The sequence below is a fragment of the Ornithodoros turicata genome, chromosome 1 (genome assembly GCF_037126465.1).
Source record: "Ornithodoros turicata isolate Travis chromosome 1, ASM3712646v1, whole genome shotgun sequence".
Lineage (NCBI taxonomy): Eukaryota > Metazoa > Arthropoda > Arachnida > Ixodida > Argasidae > Ornithodoros > Ornithodoros turicata.
This window is the reverse complement of record NC_088201.1, coordinates 1,784,430-1,805,084: the sequence shown is the minus strand read 5'-3', so window position 1 is coordinate 1,805,084 and position 20,655 is coordinate 1,784,430. Positions and strand designations below refer to the sequence as shown.

Here is a 20,655-nt window from a genome sequence, read left to right as displayed (position 1 = left end):
CGTCATAAGTTTCCAGGTTCGCCAGCGGGCATTCAACGACGACGACGCACAAACGCTTGCGAGTGCCAAAATTCCCTTTCACAAGCTCAAATACCTAGCTGTTAGAAACTTCATTTCTAAGTGGACTGGCCAGAACAACCCTGATCAAGTCCCACCTGGAAAAATTTACAGGAACAACGTTTACAGCATCGGTTTCGGTGTTGCGAAACAAGTTGAGATAATCTCAGACTAAGAAAAGCAGTTTCGACATATACTCAGAGATCGGTACCTTGTCCCGGAAAGCATCCCGCTTTTGTCCCCATTTTAGTATTTTTATTGTCCAGCTAGTCCTAGCTCTACACGTAAGTCAACATTTACAACGTTATGGCTTCAAAAGTTTGGAAACGGTTTCACAACCCCCGATCAAGATCTCCGGGTTCTTTAAAAAATTTGTGCAAGTGTGTAACGCTCACTGAAGGTCTTCGATTTAGAATGCCAAATAAAATGAACATAATTGTAGTGCAAGTTTAAAAAGAAAAGGTAGAGGATCCGAGGGAATCTCCTTCATTTATTCAATGCGCGCATAAAAATTGCGGAACAACAGAAGCGTACCTGCATTCCTAAAATATACTCAACTTAAATTACGACTTGCCATAACTGCTAGATGCAAGTGATGGCTCACAATTAAGTATTTCCATCAACTCAGTGCAACAATCAATAACGCATTCATGAGACCAAATGCAATACATATCTTCTTTAAGGGTACGAAAGTACATAAACTAACACCTCCCCCCAAAACAGGAATTGTCATCACTGTCAGCAGTGCCACGAGATGCAGACACGGCGTTATGTACATACAAATTGTGCGCAATTTGCCACAATAAAAAATATCGGGGGCGTCCGTGGAGTCTCTACAAATACAGAGCATTGAATGCTGAGGAAAGAGTACAAAAATTTACAGCTACTGTCTGTGCAAAGGCACCCTCACAGTTTGGGCCTCTCGCCAACACCGCCTGCCAGCTCATACACCTTGATGCCGACCTCATAAGCCAGCTTGTTGGCAGCTTCCTGCAAAACAAAAAGACACATAATCACCAGTTGCGCTTTCAATAAAAGAACGGGTAATGATGATTAAGGACCTCTAGCGTTCTGTGGGCAAGAAAAAGAAGCAAAAAAAAAAAAAAGAGTGCAGCACGCTCCCAAGATCGCATATAGACTCATCCTGTGTGCTTTTCCAGCCTTTTGTAACTTTTTTCGGTGTGCAAAGAAAACTAGACTCCAACTCCGTGAATCCCTCGCCGGGCATTGCTGTTAAATTTCTTGTCGTCGCACCACATTCAGCATTCTAAGTGACAGCATTATTGTCTGGCAGTGCAGTCGGGACCGATTGGGTTTAACCCGTGAAAATGTCGCAGATCGATTGAAATCCTTACGTAATTCTGTAAGATATCAAATACACTTGGACCAAATGGACACTTGTAAGGGAAACGGTAGGTTCCTCGAGAGATGGCCAATTCCCCGAAATTTTGTGGAATCGCAGAAAGCTAGGGGCTCTAATGATGATGGCCAACTGCGATGTACCTGAGTGTTGGCTTCTGCATACACCCGCACTATGTCTTCTGTCCCCGAAGGCCTGAAAAAAAAAAAGTGCAATGCGCATCATTTAAGCGAGGAAGATGACACAAAACTGTCTATGCAAGGGTGTGTCAAGGGTGGGCCCACCACCAACTTGGGCAACAGCCAAAACACCAGTGATGGCTAGTAGTTAACTACATGTTGTTAAACTACTAGTTAAACTACCTGATTGTAGTTAAGAAGAAGGTACCAACTACTTGCAAAAATGTGGTGGCAACTACTAGTTAAACTACTATTTTAAGTATAGTTAACTACAGTAGTTGGGTTACTGAGGGCACCAACTACTTCCAATTTTGCCGCGAGATTTACGGCATGATTGTGCTTCTGACTTTTACCTCGAGCTACTTGTTTGATGAGAACGGAGGTGCAGAGCAATTGTGTCGTGCATGTGTACTAAATCTTCACTTTTAATGCTTGTCTAGTGAAGCCTGATTTGCTGCGAAATAATTCTGTAACTTAGTTTATCGCGTAGGCACAGAAAGAATCCCGCCGCAAGCTTTGTAGATGATGATCGTAGCAATGGCTTGAGCCAAAGTTTATTATTGCTTGTGATTCATATTTAGGTGTCCAAGAACACTACAAGGGATCGGTGTTGGTGGACAAAGTTAAGTAGTTATAGATGTAGTTAAACTACATTGCAGTAGTTAAAAAGTAGTTTTAACTACTTCCCTGAAAAGTAGTTGAACTACTTGTTAAACTACTCAATCACAAAGTAGTTAGTAGTTATAGTTAAACTACCGTAGAAGTAGTTAGTGGCCATCACTGCAAAACACTGAGGTTCACAAAGAACATGTACCAAACCTTCCCATGCAGCAGCTAGCATCACACTACTTAATAATCATGGCTGTAACCACAGGGGTGGCATCCAGTGTATTGCTCCGTAGACGGAAGCGTGGTGGGCGAACGCAATGCATCCTGGACAGGTCCTGGTCGTACGTCACAGCAAACGTCAAGGCGCACGTGACCTTAAAGATGGCGGCGCTCGTGATCGGTCTCCAAACCGTTTGTAAACAATGCGGTTGTTGTTTCTGGACGACGTTTTGGATGTTTTTCGATCACGGTAATTATTTTTATCCGATAAACCCACAGTAAAACGCGCAGTTTTACACATAAAGCCTCGTATTGTTGACAGCTTCCAAAGATGTGATGACGACCGCGCGTTAAGACTTACAAAGCCGATGTGATGTACGTAAACTTAGGTGAAATGCGCTACCGTGTTGCGGAAGAAGCACCGCATAGCTTACGCTGGCAAAATATGGTCATCTCTTGGTGTTATGACGGTGAAAATATGCCGGTAAGCGGCAAAACGACACGTAAAGAAAGTCACATGACCTCAAAATGACGTTTTCTATGACGTGCGACCAGGACAAGATGGCAGTTTTGCCAAAAGCACCCGCTTGAGGGTAGTTACAACAATGGCGGGTTTGTGTCACCCCTGTGGCTGTAACAGAGGAGGCACATGAAGAACTGTCAAGAGACACTAATATTTGACACAAAAAAAAATGTGGCACGTGTAATTACTGAAGAAAGCATTCCATTCTGTCATCTGCCAGTTTCAAGCACAGAAAGTATCTGGTTCCATGCACTGAAGCAGTCATGGGTAAGCTACTCAAAAAAAGGAACTAAGGGTGCGTTCGTATAGTCTGAGATGCGCTACCGCACACTGGAAGTGCCGCCATACAAGTTCTCCACGGGCGCACTTTCCGAAGACGCCTCCGATGCAGACTTCGCCGAGTGTGTTTCGCGTTTCCCGCGTCCACCGCTTTTCGGGGGAGGGCGCGTTCGTCAAAAAGTGTAGCAGACGACAGTTTGCGGCGGCTATTTTGTTTGAACGAATGGCGATATACCAAGGTCAATGGGCATACCGCGAAGGTGGAACAGCACAGAACTTGTATGTTTAGTGTCTCACGTTAGATACGTATTCGCACTAAACATTTCACCCTTTACTTTTTAGTTCATTTTAAAGTGACACGAGTTTTCACACCCTTTCACGGAAATGAGAAACGAAAAAGAATGAGAGCAGTTGGAAGATCTGGAAAATCGGGAGGGAGACCCAGAGGACGAGGTGATCAGTGATGAGCCACCCATGAGGCACCGTTTCGCACTGAATGCCATTGGTTTCGTGTCACACGGTGAAATCAAATGGCAATACATGAGAATTATATTCGCCCATGGTATTTTCCTCTCGCACCTACAGCGTACCCTCGCAGTACAGAGGTATTTAAAAAAAAAAACGATAAACCGTTTGAAGAAATGAAAGACAAATGCAAAGTTGTATTCCAATATTTTATCACGAATTTGCCAATTTTTGACGCGACACTGTTTTTCGGAGAACTCCCCTCGTTCCTGTCAGAGACCACTTCTATAGTAGTCTTTGCTTGTGGTACTTAGTGCTTAATGCTTTAGATGTTTGGCCCTGGTGTCTTAATTACTAACATCAACATCATTCGGTGATCACATCTTCGGACATCAATGACATTCGGTGCGATTGTCATTCGCTGGGTATATAATTTGGTTTGCTGCATGACAGGGGTATTAGAGCTCCAGCTACTATAATTGGTTACTTTCCAGTTACCTTTAAAGAAAATATGCCGAATAAATGTAACTCTCAAATACTGCGTTTTAGCACACGTACTGTTCTAGCATAGTTATACCACGTTATAAACAAAGGACTCCCCATGGGCTCTAACAGCACGATGGGGATTCGTCCATCCTGGCTGTGTATGAGACAACAAAATCTGTGCAATTCCTGGTTGGGAAGAACGGTGGGGTATTTGCAGCGCTGCCTCAAAAACGATGCTGGAGAACTGACACGAGAAAAATACTGCCATACCTGAGGAACTTTGTAACAGTTCCACTTCACAGTTACCTAAACCAAAAGTGGTAACCACCCAAGACTGCATCGAAGGCTTCCATGGTTCGCAGGTTTTCTGTCCCAAATTGTTTATGCAACTCTTATATAGACCAGTGCCTAACCTGACAAACGATCGTCCGTTAGGAACGTTCTGAACTAACAGGTCAATGGCAGGCTGCAAATTGGCTGGTGTCGTACAACGTCGCTCTGCATCCGTCGTGGTAATGATGTTCCTGTTGGCAACCTGTATGGGATAGCAGAACAGTCACGCCTCCACGGAACGGAACCTGTACTCTGCTCCTACGCCACTTAGGACAAGTACATGAGCTCACTAGGAAACTACTTTCGAGACACATCTTGTATTCAAGTATCTGAAACCAAGCAACACTCCACTTCTCCTATTGCCTTCCATAGGTGAGTTACGTACGCGAATCTTGAGTTGACGATTCGGAAGGTCGGTGTATAGGGCATTCCACTCAGGCGTACAGAGGCCCTTAGCATGAAGAACCGTCTCCACGAGCAGCATGTCAGCAATGGCATCACCAACAGTCTGTGAAACAGGATAGCATCGAAGGGAATGTAAAATATTTCTGCTCAACATTGTCTTCTCACTGCGTAACCCAAGTTTTAAAAAATGCCCCCAAAAGTGAGCCTAGTGTGATCCTGAAGGCACAATCATTGTAGCAAGCACAATGTCACGTTGGCGGCCTTGAGCGAGTGACCCGATTAAGAGATGGAGTGGAAGAGATTGCTTAAGATTGCTGAAAAGTTATTGATCATAGGTAACAACTGAAACTGTTAATCCAGGTTCAACATGTAGCATGCATGAAACCCCGACACGCGGGAGACCCAAGGGCGACCCTTTTCACCCTTTCCCTGTACATAAGCCAGTTGCTGGAGAATAAAATTGTGTTTGTCTTCCCATCAAACATCCCATCCTTCCCATCTTTGCAGTTGAGCTTTATGCACAACTGCGCATGTCTCCCATTTTGGCGAGTGTTTCATAGACTCGACAACAACTTGAAGCCCAACTGACCTGATTAATCAAGTTCATGGTGTAAAGTAGCTTCTGGGCTGCTTGCTGCTGCTCAGGGTATAAGCTGTAACGAACAACTGTTCAGATGTGGGCTCCTTTATCTTAACAGGCACCTACCTCACTTTCTCTGCAGCATCTCGGATTACTTTTTGAGCCTTCGGACTGAACAGCACCTGTGGTAATGCAGGATGTTGTGAAAAAAATTTGTACTATTTGTAAATTTGTAAAATTTGAAAAAAATTGTGAAAATTGTAAAAAAAATTAAAAAATTTTTTCAAAAAAATTTGTGCAGGTAGAAGACCCACATGGAACAGTAGTTCTGGATGACTCAGCTCAAACTACATTATCTTTAATTTTTTTAGAAGCCTAAGTAAGTACAGTAAAGTCAGAAACGTATACCTCACCTTTTTCACCTTTATTCACCCACGCGTGATGTGGCAAGATGCCTCAGGTGATTTTTAGGTTGTGGGAAGGTGTGATATCACCTACTGTGCACGTTATGCAAAGCGAGTTGCTCCCTCACCCTCTAATGGCGTGCCTAAGTGGCGCTTCTATTTGTTAGTTTTTAACTGCATTCGGTGGCAACTCAGGAGTGAAATACTCACTGCACCTTATTGAGCGGGGTCCCAAGAATGTCCCCAAAAAGTTTCGTGTCAATGTGCGTAGTACATCGCACGTTAGCGGAAAATTTAAACGTAGAAAATCGGAACATCTAAAATTTTCAATTATCCCAACTTTCTACCACCATTTTCAGGATGTGGCGATCCATGTCAAAACAGCTGCAATGTGCTACTCAATAAAGAAGACATTCCACTGCATAATACTAAAAAATTGGAAGACTACTTTTTGAAATGCACGTAATTTTATTTTGTTTTTTTATTTTTTTCTGGACCACTTACGGCATTCTGCTGGTATGTTGAACCCCGCTTTCTAACCACATTCTGAATCCTAGGCTACCGGTCATCGAATTGTTGCATATGGCCACCCACCTTACGAGCACAACCCCAGCCTCCCGGTCAGATCATATGTAGTGATCTTGGACTGTATGCAGCATAACAAATGCTGCGGTACCCCGCTTTCCAAAGAGCATTCTTGGTAGCCCTTTTGTGTAGGTATCCACACTTATCCAAGTTGCACTACTTTACTGATGGCTGTGCTGCTCAATACAAGAGCAACAAGAGTATCTGTGACCGGTGCCGCCACAAGGAAGATTTTGGGCGTCAACACCAGCTGGAGCTTCCACGCAACATCACGCGGCTATGGACCACGCGACAGAGCACTGGGAGTAGGCGGGACGATTAAAAGGCCCGCTCTAAAAGCAAGCCTACAGGGAGTTGTTGACGGCCAAATCCTGACACCAAAAGATCTCTACAAGTGGGCCAGAGAGAATCTCAAAATTCAAGTGCTATGGGTGTCAAAGAAGGATGCGACGCAAGAAAAGAACCTTCTCGTTCATAGACACCGGTACTCTATCTCTGTGCCAGGCACAAGAAGGCTACACCATTTTCGACCCATTATATATAGGGCCTGACTTTTTCGGGTTTTATTTTTGGCCAAATTCGGGGGGTAAATATCGGGTGATATTTTTCATTTGAAAATTCGGGTGTATTCGGGTTAAATCCTGTCACGGCATGTTCTGTCGTCAGGAATTCGGGTGCATTCGAGTGATTTTTTTTTGTTTAATAAAAATTTGTCTTACCATGGAACTAATGTTTAGCACTGTTATCAAACTTTATTTTAATGCACGCTTATGAGTGTGCCACGCGACCCGGATGTTTTCGGGTAGATTCGGGTTAAACCCGAATTTTACAGATTTCGTTCGGGGGGTAAATATCGGGCGGATACGGGTTTAACCCTAAAAAGTCAGGCCCTAATTATATACCACAGCAATTGATGTGAGCCAAACGTCATTCTCTCTGAAGACACAAGTGTTTGACGTATCGAAACCTGTTCTAAAGCTGGAGTTTGTGTTAAGTGTCGTCGTCGCGTTTCCTGCCAGTAAAGCGATAAATGCACGACAATTTCTGGTGTTTGGAATTAGAAAAGAAAAGCTACAAAACAGTAGTAATATGGACAAACAACAAGGAGGCAAAAGGAAGATACAAAGACACAAAACAATGAGATAATGGAAGACATTGACACCCGCTGCTTTTTCGTCACTGCAGAACGTGGTTAGAAAGAGGGCTTCAATGTACCCGCAGAATGCCAAGAGTGGTCAGGAAAAAAATGCTGCTCATCTGTTCATGGTTCAGGGTGGTGATGCACAAAATGGCTGTCCTGTTATACTTACAGTCCCATGACCATTGGCTTCAAAGTAAACCCCAATGTCCAACTTTTGAGCTTCCCGGTGTAAATGCTTCACTCCAGTAGGAACACATTTGGCGCGAAGTTTCTACAAGAAGCACGGGAAGACAATGAAGCAAAGGTACTTTTTGTACAATTTCTAAACATGTATATTTAGGAAGTGACTTTCTCGGGTTAAATGCCTTTCCCAGATTCGGGGGTAAAAATCTGGCGTTATTTTTAAATCCGTACTTCGGGAGAAATCGAGCGATAATTGTGCCTTCGGGTGTTATCGGGTGTTTTTGTTTCTCCTCTCGTCTATTAAGTCCTTTCCTAATCTCTCTTTTTCTGTTTGTTTTTTTGCGGGATCGTGACCTTCCAGTGGTAATCCCCGAAGGCATAGACAGTGTTGACACAGATGGGTGTAGTACTGCTGGAAATGGAAGTGACCCATTCTTACGCGTGTTACACGTGGCGACCTTCGTTCGTCTTCAGTGGAAACGTCACTCGAGGATTTCATAATGACTGGAATTTGGGGAGAAATCGGGTTTAACCCGAATTGGTCGGAGGTCAGTTCTGAGGTGGGGGGGGGGGGAGGAATAACCGGGCGGAATGGGGTTTAACCCGAAAAAGTCACTCCTTATGTATATTCTACTAGTTGTTCTACTAGTATATTCTTCAATGTATTACTGCAGAACCCATTAATTTCACAGCACAAATTTTTCGCGGATCATGGGCACATATTTGCGGCCACTAAATTTAGCAAAATCTAGATGCCAGAGTTTGTGGCTTGGTTCCAGCACTTTGTGAGACGCCTTAAACTACCCTTTACAACGAACGCCTTTATAACGAAAAGACCGTTATTACGAACGTTTTTCGCCGTCTGGTCAGGCGCCCATAGGATTCAATGTATACCTCAGACATTTATAACGAATTCCTTTATAACGAATGTACCGAAATAACGAAGTGATTTTGAAGTGGGTTGGACGAAATTCGCGACCTTTACAACGAAGTTTCGCAAGCAACTGTCGAACTGCGATCTTCCGACAGCGTTTCTCATTCCGACGCGGCGCGCTCGGCACCACATATGACGGTTCCGCGGGTGTCATAAATGGCCGGGTGAGACAACAGGCGTTCATCGTCCTGGGATTTGTCCAACTGGATGACTTGGTTACGTGGGTGCGGCGCAAACGGGATTCGTGGACCTCGGCTGTGCGTCCTGCTGCTTGTGAACAGGTTGGACGGAGCGTACGAGGTCCGACACGCGAAATAACGGTAACGCTGCCCCATCTCTTAGGCGAGAGCAGAGGCTTCGGAAGTGCCTGCCCTCCGCGTCCTCCTATTGGCCGGCATCCAGGAGGCGGAGCCCCCCTCGCATTTGGTCAGCAAACGCAATGATAGTCGCGGAAAAAAAATTCGTATCAAAAGAAATAAACCGGAACAAAAATTTAGGCAAGAAAACAGGCAGTGACTGTTAATTTTCCCTCACTGTCAGTGGAAGAGGCCGGTCGTACCGCTTTTGTGTCTTCGTTTTTAGCCTATGCTGCCGAAATTCGCGAGATGATTCGAAAGGCACAGCGCGTGCTTTCCACTCGCGAGCCGCGCGCTCGTAAAGCGTGCTTCTCCTACAGCACACAGGCATTAGGTGAAGCCGACTTGCGAAATGGTGAAATGCAATGTTGCCCAGAAGCTGTTCGGGTACGTTCCCTCCACGTATTCTGGTCACTGTTTTCGTCAAACAACTTCGCGGTTTATTGTTGCGAGGGAGGTAAAAATGTCAAAACAGAGACAAGGTTCCGTGTCCATTGTAGATTGAATGTCTGATGTGTGTTTTGATCAGGGCAACGAAATTCTACCAATAAACGAGATTGCTAGCATTTTAAGGCATTTTTCTTTTGAAACATCCGTTTTAACGAAGTTACCTTTACAACGAAGATTTTTTGCGGTCTCTTGAAGTTCGTTATAAAGGAGTTTGACTGTAATTAATGCTTCTGCTATAGAGTACTTCAAATGGTTACTAGCAACCAACAATTGTGAATTGTGTGAATTTTCACACTTCGTTGCTAGTAACCATTTGAACTACTTTATAGCGCAAGCATTAATTATAGTAAGGGCAGTTTAAGGCGTGTCACGAAGTGCTGGAACCAAGCCACAAACTTTAGCATCTAGATTTTGCTAGATTTTTGCAAAGATTGCAATTGTATCGCTGTTTTGGAAGTGTGGTAGTGAAACTTTTGCGTGCCATGAAACTTGGCCAATTTTTTCAATTCGCAAAAATTAGGGGCACGCAAATAAGAAGGGTTTTCCAGTGCTTAACTCCCAATCAGCATTTTTCATTCGTTTTGCTTTTGTTACAAACATGCTACTTTATCTTTTTGTTTGTCCCGTTGAGTCCCGTACACACAGAAAGACATTTTAAAGCTGCGAGTGCTTCTTACCAAAACATTGGTGATATAGTTTGTCGAACTGCCATTTGCATACGCCGTCTGAACAATGGCCATGTCCAAACTTATTTGTGCAGCATCTACAAGCTCCTTCAGGTAACTTGCAACCTAATTAAAACAGTCAGAATCTAGTCGCAGCATCGCAGCCAGAAGAACTCTGCCATCCGTACCAGTATTGCTATTTTGTCACCATCCAGCAGGTTAAAGACCAGGTTTTCGTCGTGGTAAAAGTAGACGATGCGATCTGCATCGCCGTCAAACGAAACGCAACGGACTCCAGCGTCGAGCGGAATGCCTGCAAGAAGCAAGGGAATTGTTAAGACCCATATTCCCCGCTATTATGCCCAATTGCGCTGGTCAATCTGGAGCGCTCCGCTGATCGATTCGCGTTGAATTTGCGTGCTTCGCTCGTCGCTCCAAATCAACACCTCTTCTTGCTCTGCCGAGGAATCCTGCAGCTACTGCGAGATATTCATATTCCATTCGGAAATTTCGCTACTCATGCAACTCTAGCATTTAGTATTCTACTCAACTACTTTCCAAGGTTAAGCATTTAGAACTTGCTCGCTTTTGCTTGGTACTCAGTAACTTAAATAACTTATTTTTTTTTTAGTATCTTCTACAAGCCTGCCTAGAGCCACTGACACACTTTTATTAACGAAGAAAATGAATTTTGAAAACTCATTAAGGATGGCACTGGTTGCTCCAACTGTATGATGTCTAAGTAAGCCGCATCAGTCACGGGCACGTTACGGAAATAAAAGTAACTAAGTTATAATTGCAGTCAACCTGCAAAAAATCGCTACTTTTTTATACAGCTACAGTTCCAATTAAAGCAACTTTACAGTTAAGAGAAAGAAAAGCCAAATAAATGGAAGTCTCAAAAATTTGTTTCAGCACGCGTACTACCCTAGCACAGCTTATACTGAGGATTTCCTATTTGCCAGTCTAAGGCCATTCTGGCTGCTTACGAGAATTCCTGATTGGGAAAAACGCATTTGAATCCTCACGAAAATGACACTAGAGAACTAAAGCGTGGAAAATATTGCAATACCTGAGCAACTTAGGTACAGTTGCAAGTTAGTAACTAGTAACTGTAGTAGCAAACTAGTAACTATTAGTTGCTAGTATAAAATTTTGGCCCACTCCTGTTCGCCCTACAGTCAACTTGCATCGGAAGGGATCAGCAACTGGAGTGAGGTCATATCATCTCTATGGTCAGTAATAGAGTGAACTCAGGTGTTCGTTCCAGATCAATCAGCGGAATTCACACTGGTGAGAAAACGTGGAAAAAAATCAGACCTTCTGGTGCCTTCTGGTGGAGTTTGACAAAATCGGCGCCACACTGCAAACATGTACCATATTTATTCAGTTGTGAGGTGAGAGCAGTCGAAAGCTTGTTGCAATGAAAGCCTATTCATTTAATGTTTTTCCTTACTGCATCACGAATACCATGCATCCTTATATAGAAGAAAAATTTGCATAGCTGACTTGGCAATGCAAAAAGAAAAAAAAAGAGCTCCTCTGCACTACTGAGCTCAAAAATTCTCTAGATTCCCTCTCGCTTTATTGCTCAACCCAGCCACCCAGCTTCCAGGACACACCCTGCAGACGACAGGAATACAACACTGACTCGGACGACACACCAAACTACACACACACACGGAGACCGCAACTTTCAACCATTTACTAAGAGCCACTCTAGGACGGTTGAGCTGGGGGGTCGCTACCACTTTGATCCATGCAAGCTAGGAAAAAGCATCCAGGGTTCCCTGGTTACTTGATGAGAGGGATCCATTAGGAGAATTCTTAGTGCGAAGGGAAGAGAAGAAAGGGCATGTGGCATTGCATCACCCACAGACACAAAAAAGCGTTTCCTTCGGTCACCTGCAAACTGGGTTTATTACCGAGAATTATTACCGAGAACAGCCATTCACTCGCTGCACGTGGTGTTAGGTGCAGGGGACAAGTTCGGGAAATGTGGGCAGAGTGTAGTTTACTCAATTCCCTTATCTTGCGGAAAAGCCTATAGTATTGGTGAAACAAGTAGGTGTGTAAACGAAAGGGTCTGAGAGCGTAAATGCGAGGTAAAAAATAATGGCGTAAAAAAGCTCCCAACTAGCCCACAACATGGAAGCATGCGGGTGCAACCTCGGTTTCAAAAACACTGAGATAATTTGCGGGGCAAAAGACCTACATTTACGGCATGTCGTTGGAACTTTGGAGATAAAAAACTAGCGGAACGTTGTGTGAGCACCACAAAAACAGCCTTAACAAAGAAACAGTTCTCCTTTATCGGGAACCCAATGACTGGAGGACAGATATAGTGTCTGAAGCATGAGAGTCAGAATAAGGAGCACCGCGTTCTTGAATCTCTTTCCTGTCGGCTGCGCGCCATTTTGGGTCATTCTTCACTCGTCCTCTTTAGTAAATCCGCATTGACGTCGTATTCCTGCCGCCTGCAAGATTTGTCTATAGCTTCAAGGACCCTGTCAGAACGGTTCAAAACTTGCCATATGATTTAGCCTCCCCTGTGTGCCGTCGTTGAAAGTTTCAACCTTGAGCAGTCCTCCGAGATGCGGTAAAAGGGTCTTCATCTTGATCGCTCCGACTCCATTGGCTCCATCGAGGCGTAGGAATGGCACGTAGTTTCTCACGGCTGAACCCTTACATCGACGACAAGATTTGCTTTCAAGAACACAAATTATCCGGAATAAAACTACGGCAACGACACTTCGGCGGCACAGTCTCATGGCGGCGGCACCACCGTGTCAATCACGAGTGCAACTCATTCCATAGCCATGAGCCAAGCTGCATGAACCTAACTTAAATTAACCGACACTGCAGCTGCCGGTAGAAGTGTTGTTGCAGTAGTTTAGCCTGTACTGCTGTGGGTAACTTACGTTAGCCCGAATGTGTGTGAAGGCACTGGTGATCTTTGCGAAGTATCCTGCCTCTGTTGGCTCTCCATAGTCCGGGTCGTTTGTACAACAAACAATGTAGTGAAGCTGCGGCGTCGTCAAGCAGCCTTCAACACAACAGGAAGTACTTGTTCACATCAACCTCTTTCAAAGCACACGTTCTGAGCATCATTTGCATCCCTATACATATACAGTGAACCCTCGTTAATATGACCCCCTTTAATCTGACATACACGCTTTATGACGATACTCCTGGGGAACAATGCAGTGTAACCCCTGCAAATCCCCTCCGTTAATATGACAATTCCGCATTATGACCAAAATTTTCGGGAATGACCATGGTCATAATAACGAGGGTTCACTGTACATACAGTGAACCCTCATTAATATGACCACTGCCGTTCCCACAGATTTTGGTCCTAAAGGGAACTGTCATAGTAACGAGAAACGCACCCTTCGCGGACCGGACGCACCGCTACGCGCAACGAAAGCCGACGTAATTATGATTTATTTTCTGAAAAATCTGTTAACAATGACTCCGTCAAACAATTTTCAGTCATTAATGATTTATTTTCTGAAAAATCTGTTCACAATGACTCAGTCAGTCATTTTCAGTCATTAATTTTTCTATAGCACCATCAACTGCGGACACGTTATCGACCTTTATCCGCTAAAAGATAACGAGGCAACCTGTAGGGATTCGCTTGTCTCCTTCGAGTAACGCCGCTCTTCATTCCGACTGCCAAATCAGACCTGTTCCGCTTTATTCCGACCATCCTTACGTGAAAGCAGCAGCACGGTGTGACCTGGTCCCCGCCTTTTTTAAGCACTTCGGTGGTTCGAAAAGCGACACGAGTATAATCCCGAGGTCAGTGATTTGAGGGAACATCCCAAACCACGACACCCTACTTTAACGCATGGCTAGTTCCATCTCAAATCGAACAATCCGGTACACTTGATGTCTCGAATGAACGGGAAAAAAATATATGTTGAAGCCATCGGTGAGTTAGGAGAAATAAACGCTTTCCGAATTCTCTGCGCTGCGCGGTTCGGGAAATAGGAGAGGAGGGAAAAACTGCCTCTCATTAGGCGACGTCGTCGCGAGCAGGTTTGAGCGTTCGCTACAAGGTCATTTCTTCTCGCATTATAGTAATTTCTTGATCTGGCTTTAGACCACTTAGGGCACAATAGGATCCTTCGTTGGCAGTGCTGTACCGGTTCTTATCTGTCTGCAAAAAAATATCAAAGTTGACTCAAAGTGCCGAAAAACACCATATTCACTACAGCTTTGCGGACGATGTACAAAACGGATAAGACTGAGCTTTATGCCGTTTAATTTGTCATTCATAGGGCTATCGAATGATGTATAATTTGTTGCTCTACTCTGTAAGGAACGTAAGCGATACCTCTTTTAGTAGCACCATACCACCGAAAAATGACGAACTTTGGAAGCCTTTATCTAAAAAACCCCACCAAAAACTTACCTCGAAAATTTTATATGTTGTAGCTAGTTCCTTAGACTATGCACAGAAGCAAAATCAAAATTCGGACTTGATCGGTAGGCGCACTGTGAATTTTTTGCCAGCCCTATACGCGGAGCGCATTCAAGCGGAGGCACCGTGTCCCGCGTGTTGCAAAATCGAATCGAAAAATCGAAAAATCACCCTCTCAGCGAGGTACGAGATAGCCTCTCCCGGGGGCTACTCTGAGGGTCGTGTGACGTGGTCATAATAGCGGTAAGATAATGCCTGTGTTTGACCCTACTTGTGACAAAAATCTTGGTCATTGTCCGATAAACGGAGTCTCATATTAACGCGGCGGATTTACACGCCGGCGGAAGGGTTCCCGAGAAAAACTTTCATAAAGCGAGTATGTCAGATTAACGGGGGTCATATTAACGAGGGTTCACTGTATTTGTGAACCAAAACATAAACATGTTTCTCGCAAAACAAAAGATTCTACTTTAAAGATGGCCACCACTATGTTACGTTTAATTTGTTCTCTTTAATTTAATAGAGCCGCACGAGCTCTTAAATGCGTTTAATATCCTGTTGCAGCAGGAAGTCTTCGTACTGCTGGAAGAAAATATAAAACTTAGAAAGTCTAAATTGCTTTTTAGATATTAAAAAAACCTTCTGTTAGTTCTTGCACCATTGCAGTCTAAAACTGTAGCTCTTTAGCTCTTTGTTAGCCACAGCACGTGTGGTCAGTCACAAAAGCTAAGCCACTGGCCTTGCGCGACTGGTCCCCGTGGACCTTACAACAGCACATTCCGAACTCCGGGAATCTCCGCAGAATAGCTCCATCCCATCAGAATAGCTCAGTCACAAAAGCTAAGCAGCTGACCTTGTGCGACTGGTCCCCATGGATCTGCGACCCAGTTAAGACAGCAGATTCCAAACTCCGGGAATCGCCAGAGGCTGTCGCCTTTGTTTATGCCCGGAGACGGACATAAACAAACGGACGGACGGAAGTCAAACGGACTTTCACAGAAGGCGTTTGCTCTCTTCCAGCATTGTATAATTGTAAATAGCGTTGAGAGATGAGGATCTTTGAGTTGTAGTAGATAATGTACAGATTTGTGGAAAGTTGTGCCACGTAATTTCGGGTTGCGTGAGAAAGCTGTCACGTGATAGAGAAATGACACGTCTATAAGCGAAAGTGTCCCTTATTTGGGATCTTTGGATTGGAGTCCAACATATAATAAACGTCGTCATCTCCACACCAGTGTCAGGCCTGCTTTCTGCTACTCCACAACGCATTTGCGACCCCTTTACAGCAACATCTACCAGAGGGACCTTTGGATGGCCACAGGGGATCGTACCAAAGTTGTTGACAATGGCGCCGACAGCCGAGGCCCCATCAGTGACAGCCTGAGCCAGATGAGCGCTGCTGGTGCGCGTGTCATATGCCAGAGCCACCACTGCCTGCTGTGACAGGTCCATACCCGTGGCTGCTACTATACGGTCCAGCACTGAATCCAGGGATCCGTTCCTGTGGGGGGGGGATCACCGGTCGTGGAATAAGGATTCGGACAGGATCCAATGGGACCACAATTTGCACCAACAACCTCTGCACAATAAAAAAAGGCACACAACAAAAATATTCTCCTAAATATAGATGCGTTTTATTAGCTGTACACAGGGCGAGTGTCAGAATGCTATGTGCAGACAAAAAAAAAAAAAACGTCCCTTTTTGGTTCCATAGCATCATGACACAATGAGATGGACGGGTCATAAAGTCAAACCACTGCGTTGAAATCGGTTAAATGTAATGGCATAAATTCAAAGTAGCCTTTAAAAAAATTGCATAATGAATGTGCTAACGAAGTTAGTAATGTCAACAGTCAGGTAGGCCCAGCAACATTTTAGCCGTAATATATGCGTGGGAACTGCTAGAGCCCTGCACCGGCCCCCGACCCGGCCCGAGCATTTTATTTTGCTGCGTGATCCAGGACAGGCTGGGCCGACAAACATGTTTCCATGAGCCCAGCCAGGCCCGCAGCTAATTCCATACAGTGCAGTACTATTAGTTCATATGATCACGTGCTTTCATAATTCCTGTGCATACATTTGAAAAAATGAAGAAAGGCCACTGCATTATGCCGTTTGGTTCAACCCTCTAGAATCTTCTTCGCATTCCTCACGACTCCTCACATCTTTCACAATCACGTTCGCAAAGCTTGGTGAGAGGGATAGGGTTTGGAAGGCGTCTGTCGCCAACATCCTCTATCTCCACAAAAACCTGTAGTGTAACGATTATGTGTTCGCCCCCGTGCATTCTGGACTTTGGTCCTGTGCTATGTTCTCTTCTCATAAATGTAATTATAAATTTGTTTGATTAGCGCTAAAAAGGCGTAACTCGCAGCTGGATTTAATAAAAGAAGGAAAAACCGAGAGACAAGGGACCCGAAGAGGTTCTTCATGTCTGTCTACGCGTCTCTTGTCTCTCGGTTTTTCCTTCTTTTAATCATGCAGCTGCAAGTTACGCCTTTACTCCCGGGACCGGGACCAGGCCAGGACCGGGTCGAAACTGGAAAAGTCGACCCACGCAGGACTCTAGGAACTGCTATTCAAAGCAGTTTCTTTTTTATTGTTTAGCGGACGGCTACGAAAAGTTTGAATCGACACCGTGGTCCTTACGCAGCATTAGCCAGTTCCGTGGCCAAGATTTCCCAGTCAGTGTCCATCATCTCCCCCATGGGGTCGATTAGCTTGATGCCATTGTCCTCCTCCGGATTGTGAGACGCTGTGATCATTGTGCCAATGGTGGCTACAGAAATAAAAAGGTGGCTGGGTCAAAATTCTCCATCTTGGCCTTTCGCGAACACCAAAGTAAAGGAGTAGCCAAATGTGTTTACCTTTCTTATATTTTGACCGCAATGCTGCCAAGATTCCCATGCGGAACATACACGGTGCCAGGATTTCTCCCCTACAAGGTCAACAAAAAGTGCCGTCAGACTAAAAAATGTATTCATTGTTGTACTACATCAACCTATCAATGTGCTACTCTTGAGTTTCTTCCCGCTACCAGTTAAACCAGTCTATCGCTGCCAATATGCTGGCCACGACATTCGTGAAACGACGGCTAAGTAGCGAGCGAGCTGGTGATAAGTATCCCTATTATCTAATCTTGACACAGCTTGTAATGACAACTTACGGCAACAGCCCAGTAATGCTCGTAAATTTTGCACTGACAACTTTGTCCCCGCTATAAAATATTCCCAGCAACAACTTTGTTCAAATTATTCAGAGGCTATCAAACAACATCAAACTGAAGCTCCACAATTTATTTATGGATTTATTTCAGAATACCGTTAGTCCAACATATGTGGACTGTTACAGGTGTGGTAGGCATATGTAACCGGTTCTCAGTTACAGTAAAACTGAGACACATTTTGTGCAGAAAACACGGCATGTGGCAGACTGTTCCAGTCATGAATTGTGTTGGTATAAAAGGAATACTTGAAAGTATCCGTACGGGGCTGAAATTCTGTAAGAGGCAAGTCATGTTTGCGTCTGGTAGGATGTGAATCAAACAATAAGGCTGTCGATAGGCGTAATGCTTGGGTCTAGTGCTTGGTATAAGAACTTGAGCCTCGAAAGAACTTGAGTTCTGCCTTGTCTGAGCACAGTAAGGATGGAAGCGTGCTAGATCGAAAGTCTCTCAAGATAAATCTGGCAGGTCGCCTTTCAACTCTTTCAATTTCCTTTTGCTTGTTCACGTATCGCAATATTGGGAATCACTAAAGTCTTACATGTGAAGAAGTACATATGCCAAAGGCTCCTTTGTAACTGGAACAGCCCCTGCATTGCCTTATCTACAACAAAGCTCACATGCGTGTTTGAAGACAGGTTCGATTGCAAGTACACTCCTAAGTACTTAAATGAGTCCACAGTGCTCAGAGGGGCATTCCTTATATAATACCTGCATAACAACTGTTTTGTTAATATTTATGCTCAACTGCCATTGATCGCACCAATGAACTACCCTTTGCAGAGCAGTGTTCAAGGCCACTGGATCTGCATTCCGTGCAATGAGACGATAAAGAACATTGTCATCGGCGTACAGCCGTAGTGAAACACCGAGTGAGCTCATGTCGGGGATGTCGTCAACGTATAGAATAAACAGCCGCGGCCCTATTTAGAATACTTCTGGCAATACACAGTACAAAACAAGCACATCTCACTGCAACTGCATAGGCACAACTCACTCAACGCAATAAAGCTGACGAAAGAGGACAACGCGTCAGTTCAAGAGCCTATCGTGACAAATTATTTCAATAACAATAAGTAATCGCAGTTGGAAAAAAGGAATTTTTTACACGTAATACAATATGTTTCACGTGTTCGTTGCGAAATCTTCCTCTATGCGCCACGCTGATATACGATGACGGATTGATGCGTGTTTGATTCCTCAAAATTAACCATAGTGTCTTAGGAACCTGACTATATGTGATGATGTGGGAACCCTCACGGCATGCAGTAGTTTTGGCGGTAAGTCATCAAAAGAAAATTTCCTAAGAGAACCAAACCAGTCACTTTTTATTGAGTTTGCTCCAAGTCATTAGTTTTTGTATCGACACCTGGATACCGGATAACAGAGCCTTAATCTAAAATAGAAGGTTTGCATCAGTGTCGGCATGCGTGGTGTTTGCTTTAGCTAGCACGTTATTCATTTGATAATTCCACCTAGGATCTTCACTAAACAAGAAACCTAAATACTTGAACTGTTTGACCTGGACAAGACGTGAATCTTGCAGTGGGATTCGAGTACATTTTTCTTTTCCCGGGTGAAGCAGATTTGATCATCAGATGAACTAACTTCCTTGTACAGAATACAATCGCCAGCAAAGAACTTTATATTAATATTTGTACCATTGACAATATCATTCATGCAGGGAGCTTTTTGTTTTATCCCCGTTGTTGGAGCGTTTTAGACTTCTGTTTTTCGGGTATTCGACTAACCTTACTGGTGTTGTTATTGTACCGTGTTATTAACTTACTCGATTGTGCTGTATCATGAGTTATTTAATGTAAACCCTCTCGTGCTTGGGCCAACGCATTGAGTCGCAGTATGCAATAAATAAATAAATAGCAGACTTGATAGGAGAAATAGCTCAGGAAATCATCAACGGCTAGAGGGAGGTATTGCGAACTCGTCAAGACGAAGTCGGAAAGCCATTAAATCTCATGGCCAACGCCTGATCAGGTGAAAGCTGTCTAAAAATTTGCACAAGATATCCCTTGCAATTCATTAATGTGTAGCAGCATACGCTGCCACGTCCGCGAACCAACCGGTTTGACCAACTTATTACTACGGATTTTGGTTTCCCTTTTCAGTTCAGATGATCCCTGTACTGAAGGAAAATGTCTTGAATAACTCACTTATCTCTGATTCCAGCCGTCCCATAATGAAACGCCTTGTGCGGAGAAGATTGTGGGTAAATCTCTGCTGCAAGTTTGACAGCTTGCGCAAAAAATGCCATCTTTCATCAAACGTGCGTGGTGGTGGTGTGTGTGTGGTGTCTGCTGATGAGAGAAGGGTGAAAGAGAAATTATTGTCGTACATAAGCTTTCATATTTAGTTTAGGATTTTTAGCAACTGAATGTGAGCCCAACTGTATTATATTGTTTGTTTAACGCGCGAAAGATGTAAAAGCAGAATGCAATAGCTCAACTAGGCTAGGTGGCGCAATCTACCACCTACCACCACAGGGCTACAGGTGGCTACAGGTGCTACAGGGATACGGAAAGTTTATAATTTCAAACTGACCAATGAGCATGAAAGAACTGATGTTCTGGGGACTTTCATCTTTCATCGACCAATGAGCGCTCGGTGGTGGTGATGGTGATGGTGAAAGAAAGGGCACGCCGTTGAGCGCTCGCATATCAGGTTCAGGTTCAGGTTCAGGCTCGCTTCATCCCTTTTGTATCGGAGGAGCGGCCGCAGGAGCCAATGCGCTGGTGACGTCAGAGAACTCGCGCTTCAACGTAAAAAAAT

At 44.2% G+C, this 20,655-nt stretch overlaps 1 protein-coding gene across 1 annotated transcript; it reads right to left on the bottom strand.

Annotated features, from left to right (window-relative positions):
- Nucleotides 1-527: 527 nt before the first annotated feature.
- LOC135377285 (phosphoacetylglucosamine mutase-like) lies at nt 528-20,201 on the bottom strand. The gene is made up of 16 exons (XM_064609604.1): nt 20,040-20,201; nt 17,513-17,583; nt 17,295-17,424; nt 15,977-16,146; nt 13,135-13,259; nt 12,745-12,897; nt 11,534-11,576; nt 10,402-10,526; nt 10,226-10,339; nt 7,795-7,896; nt 5,622-5,677; nt 5,505-5,568; nt 4,896-5,018; nt 4,591-4,712; nt 1,561-1,612; nt 528-1,047 (listed from the first exon to the last, which is right to left on the bottom strand). Exons 1-16 carry the CDS (start codon nt 20,138-20,140, stop codon nt 964-966), a joined length of 1,635 nt encoding a protein of 544 aa, XP_064465674.1. The 5' UTR covers nt 20,141-20,201; the 3' UTR covers nt 528-963.
- Nucleotides 20,202-20,655: the final 454 nt, after the last annotated feature.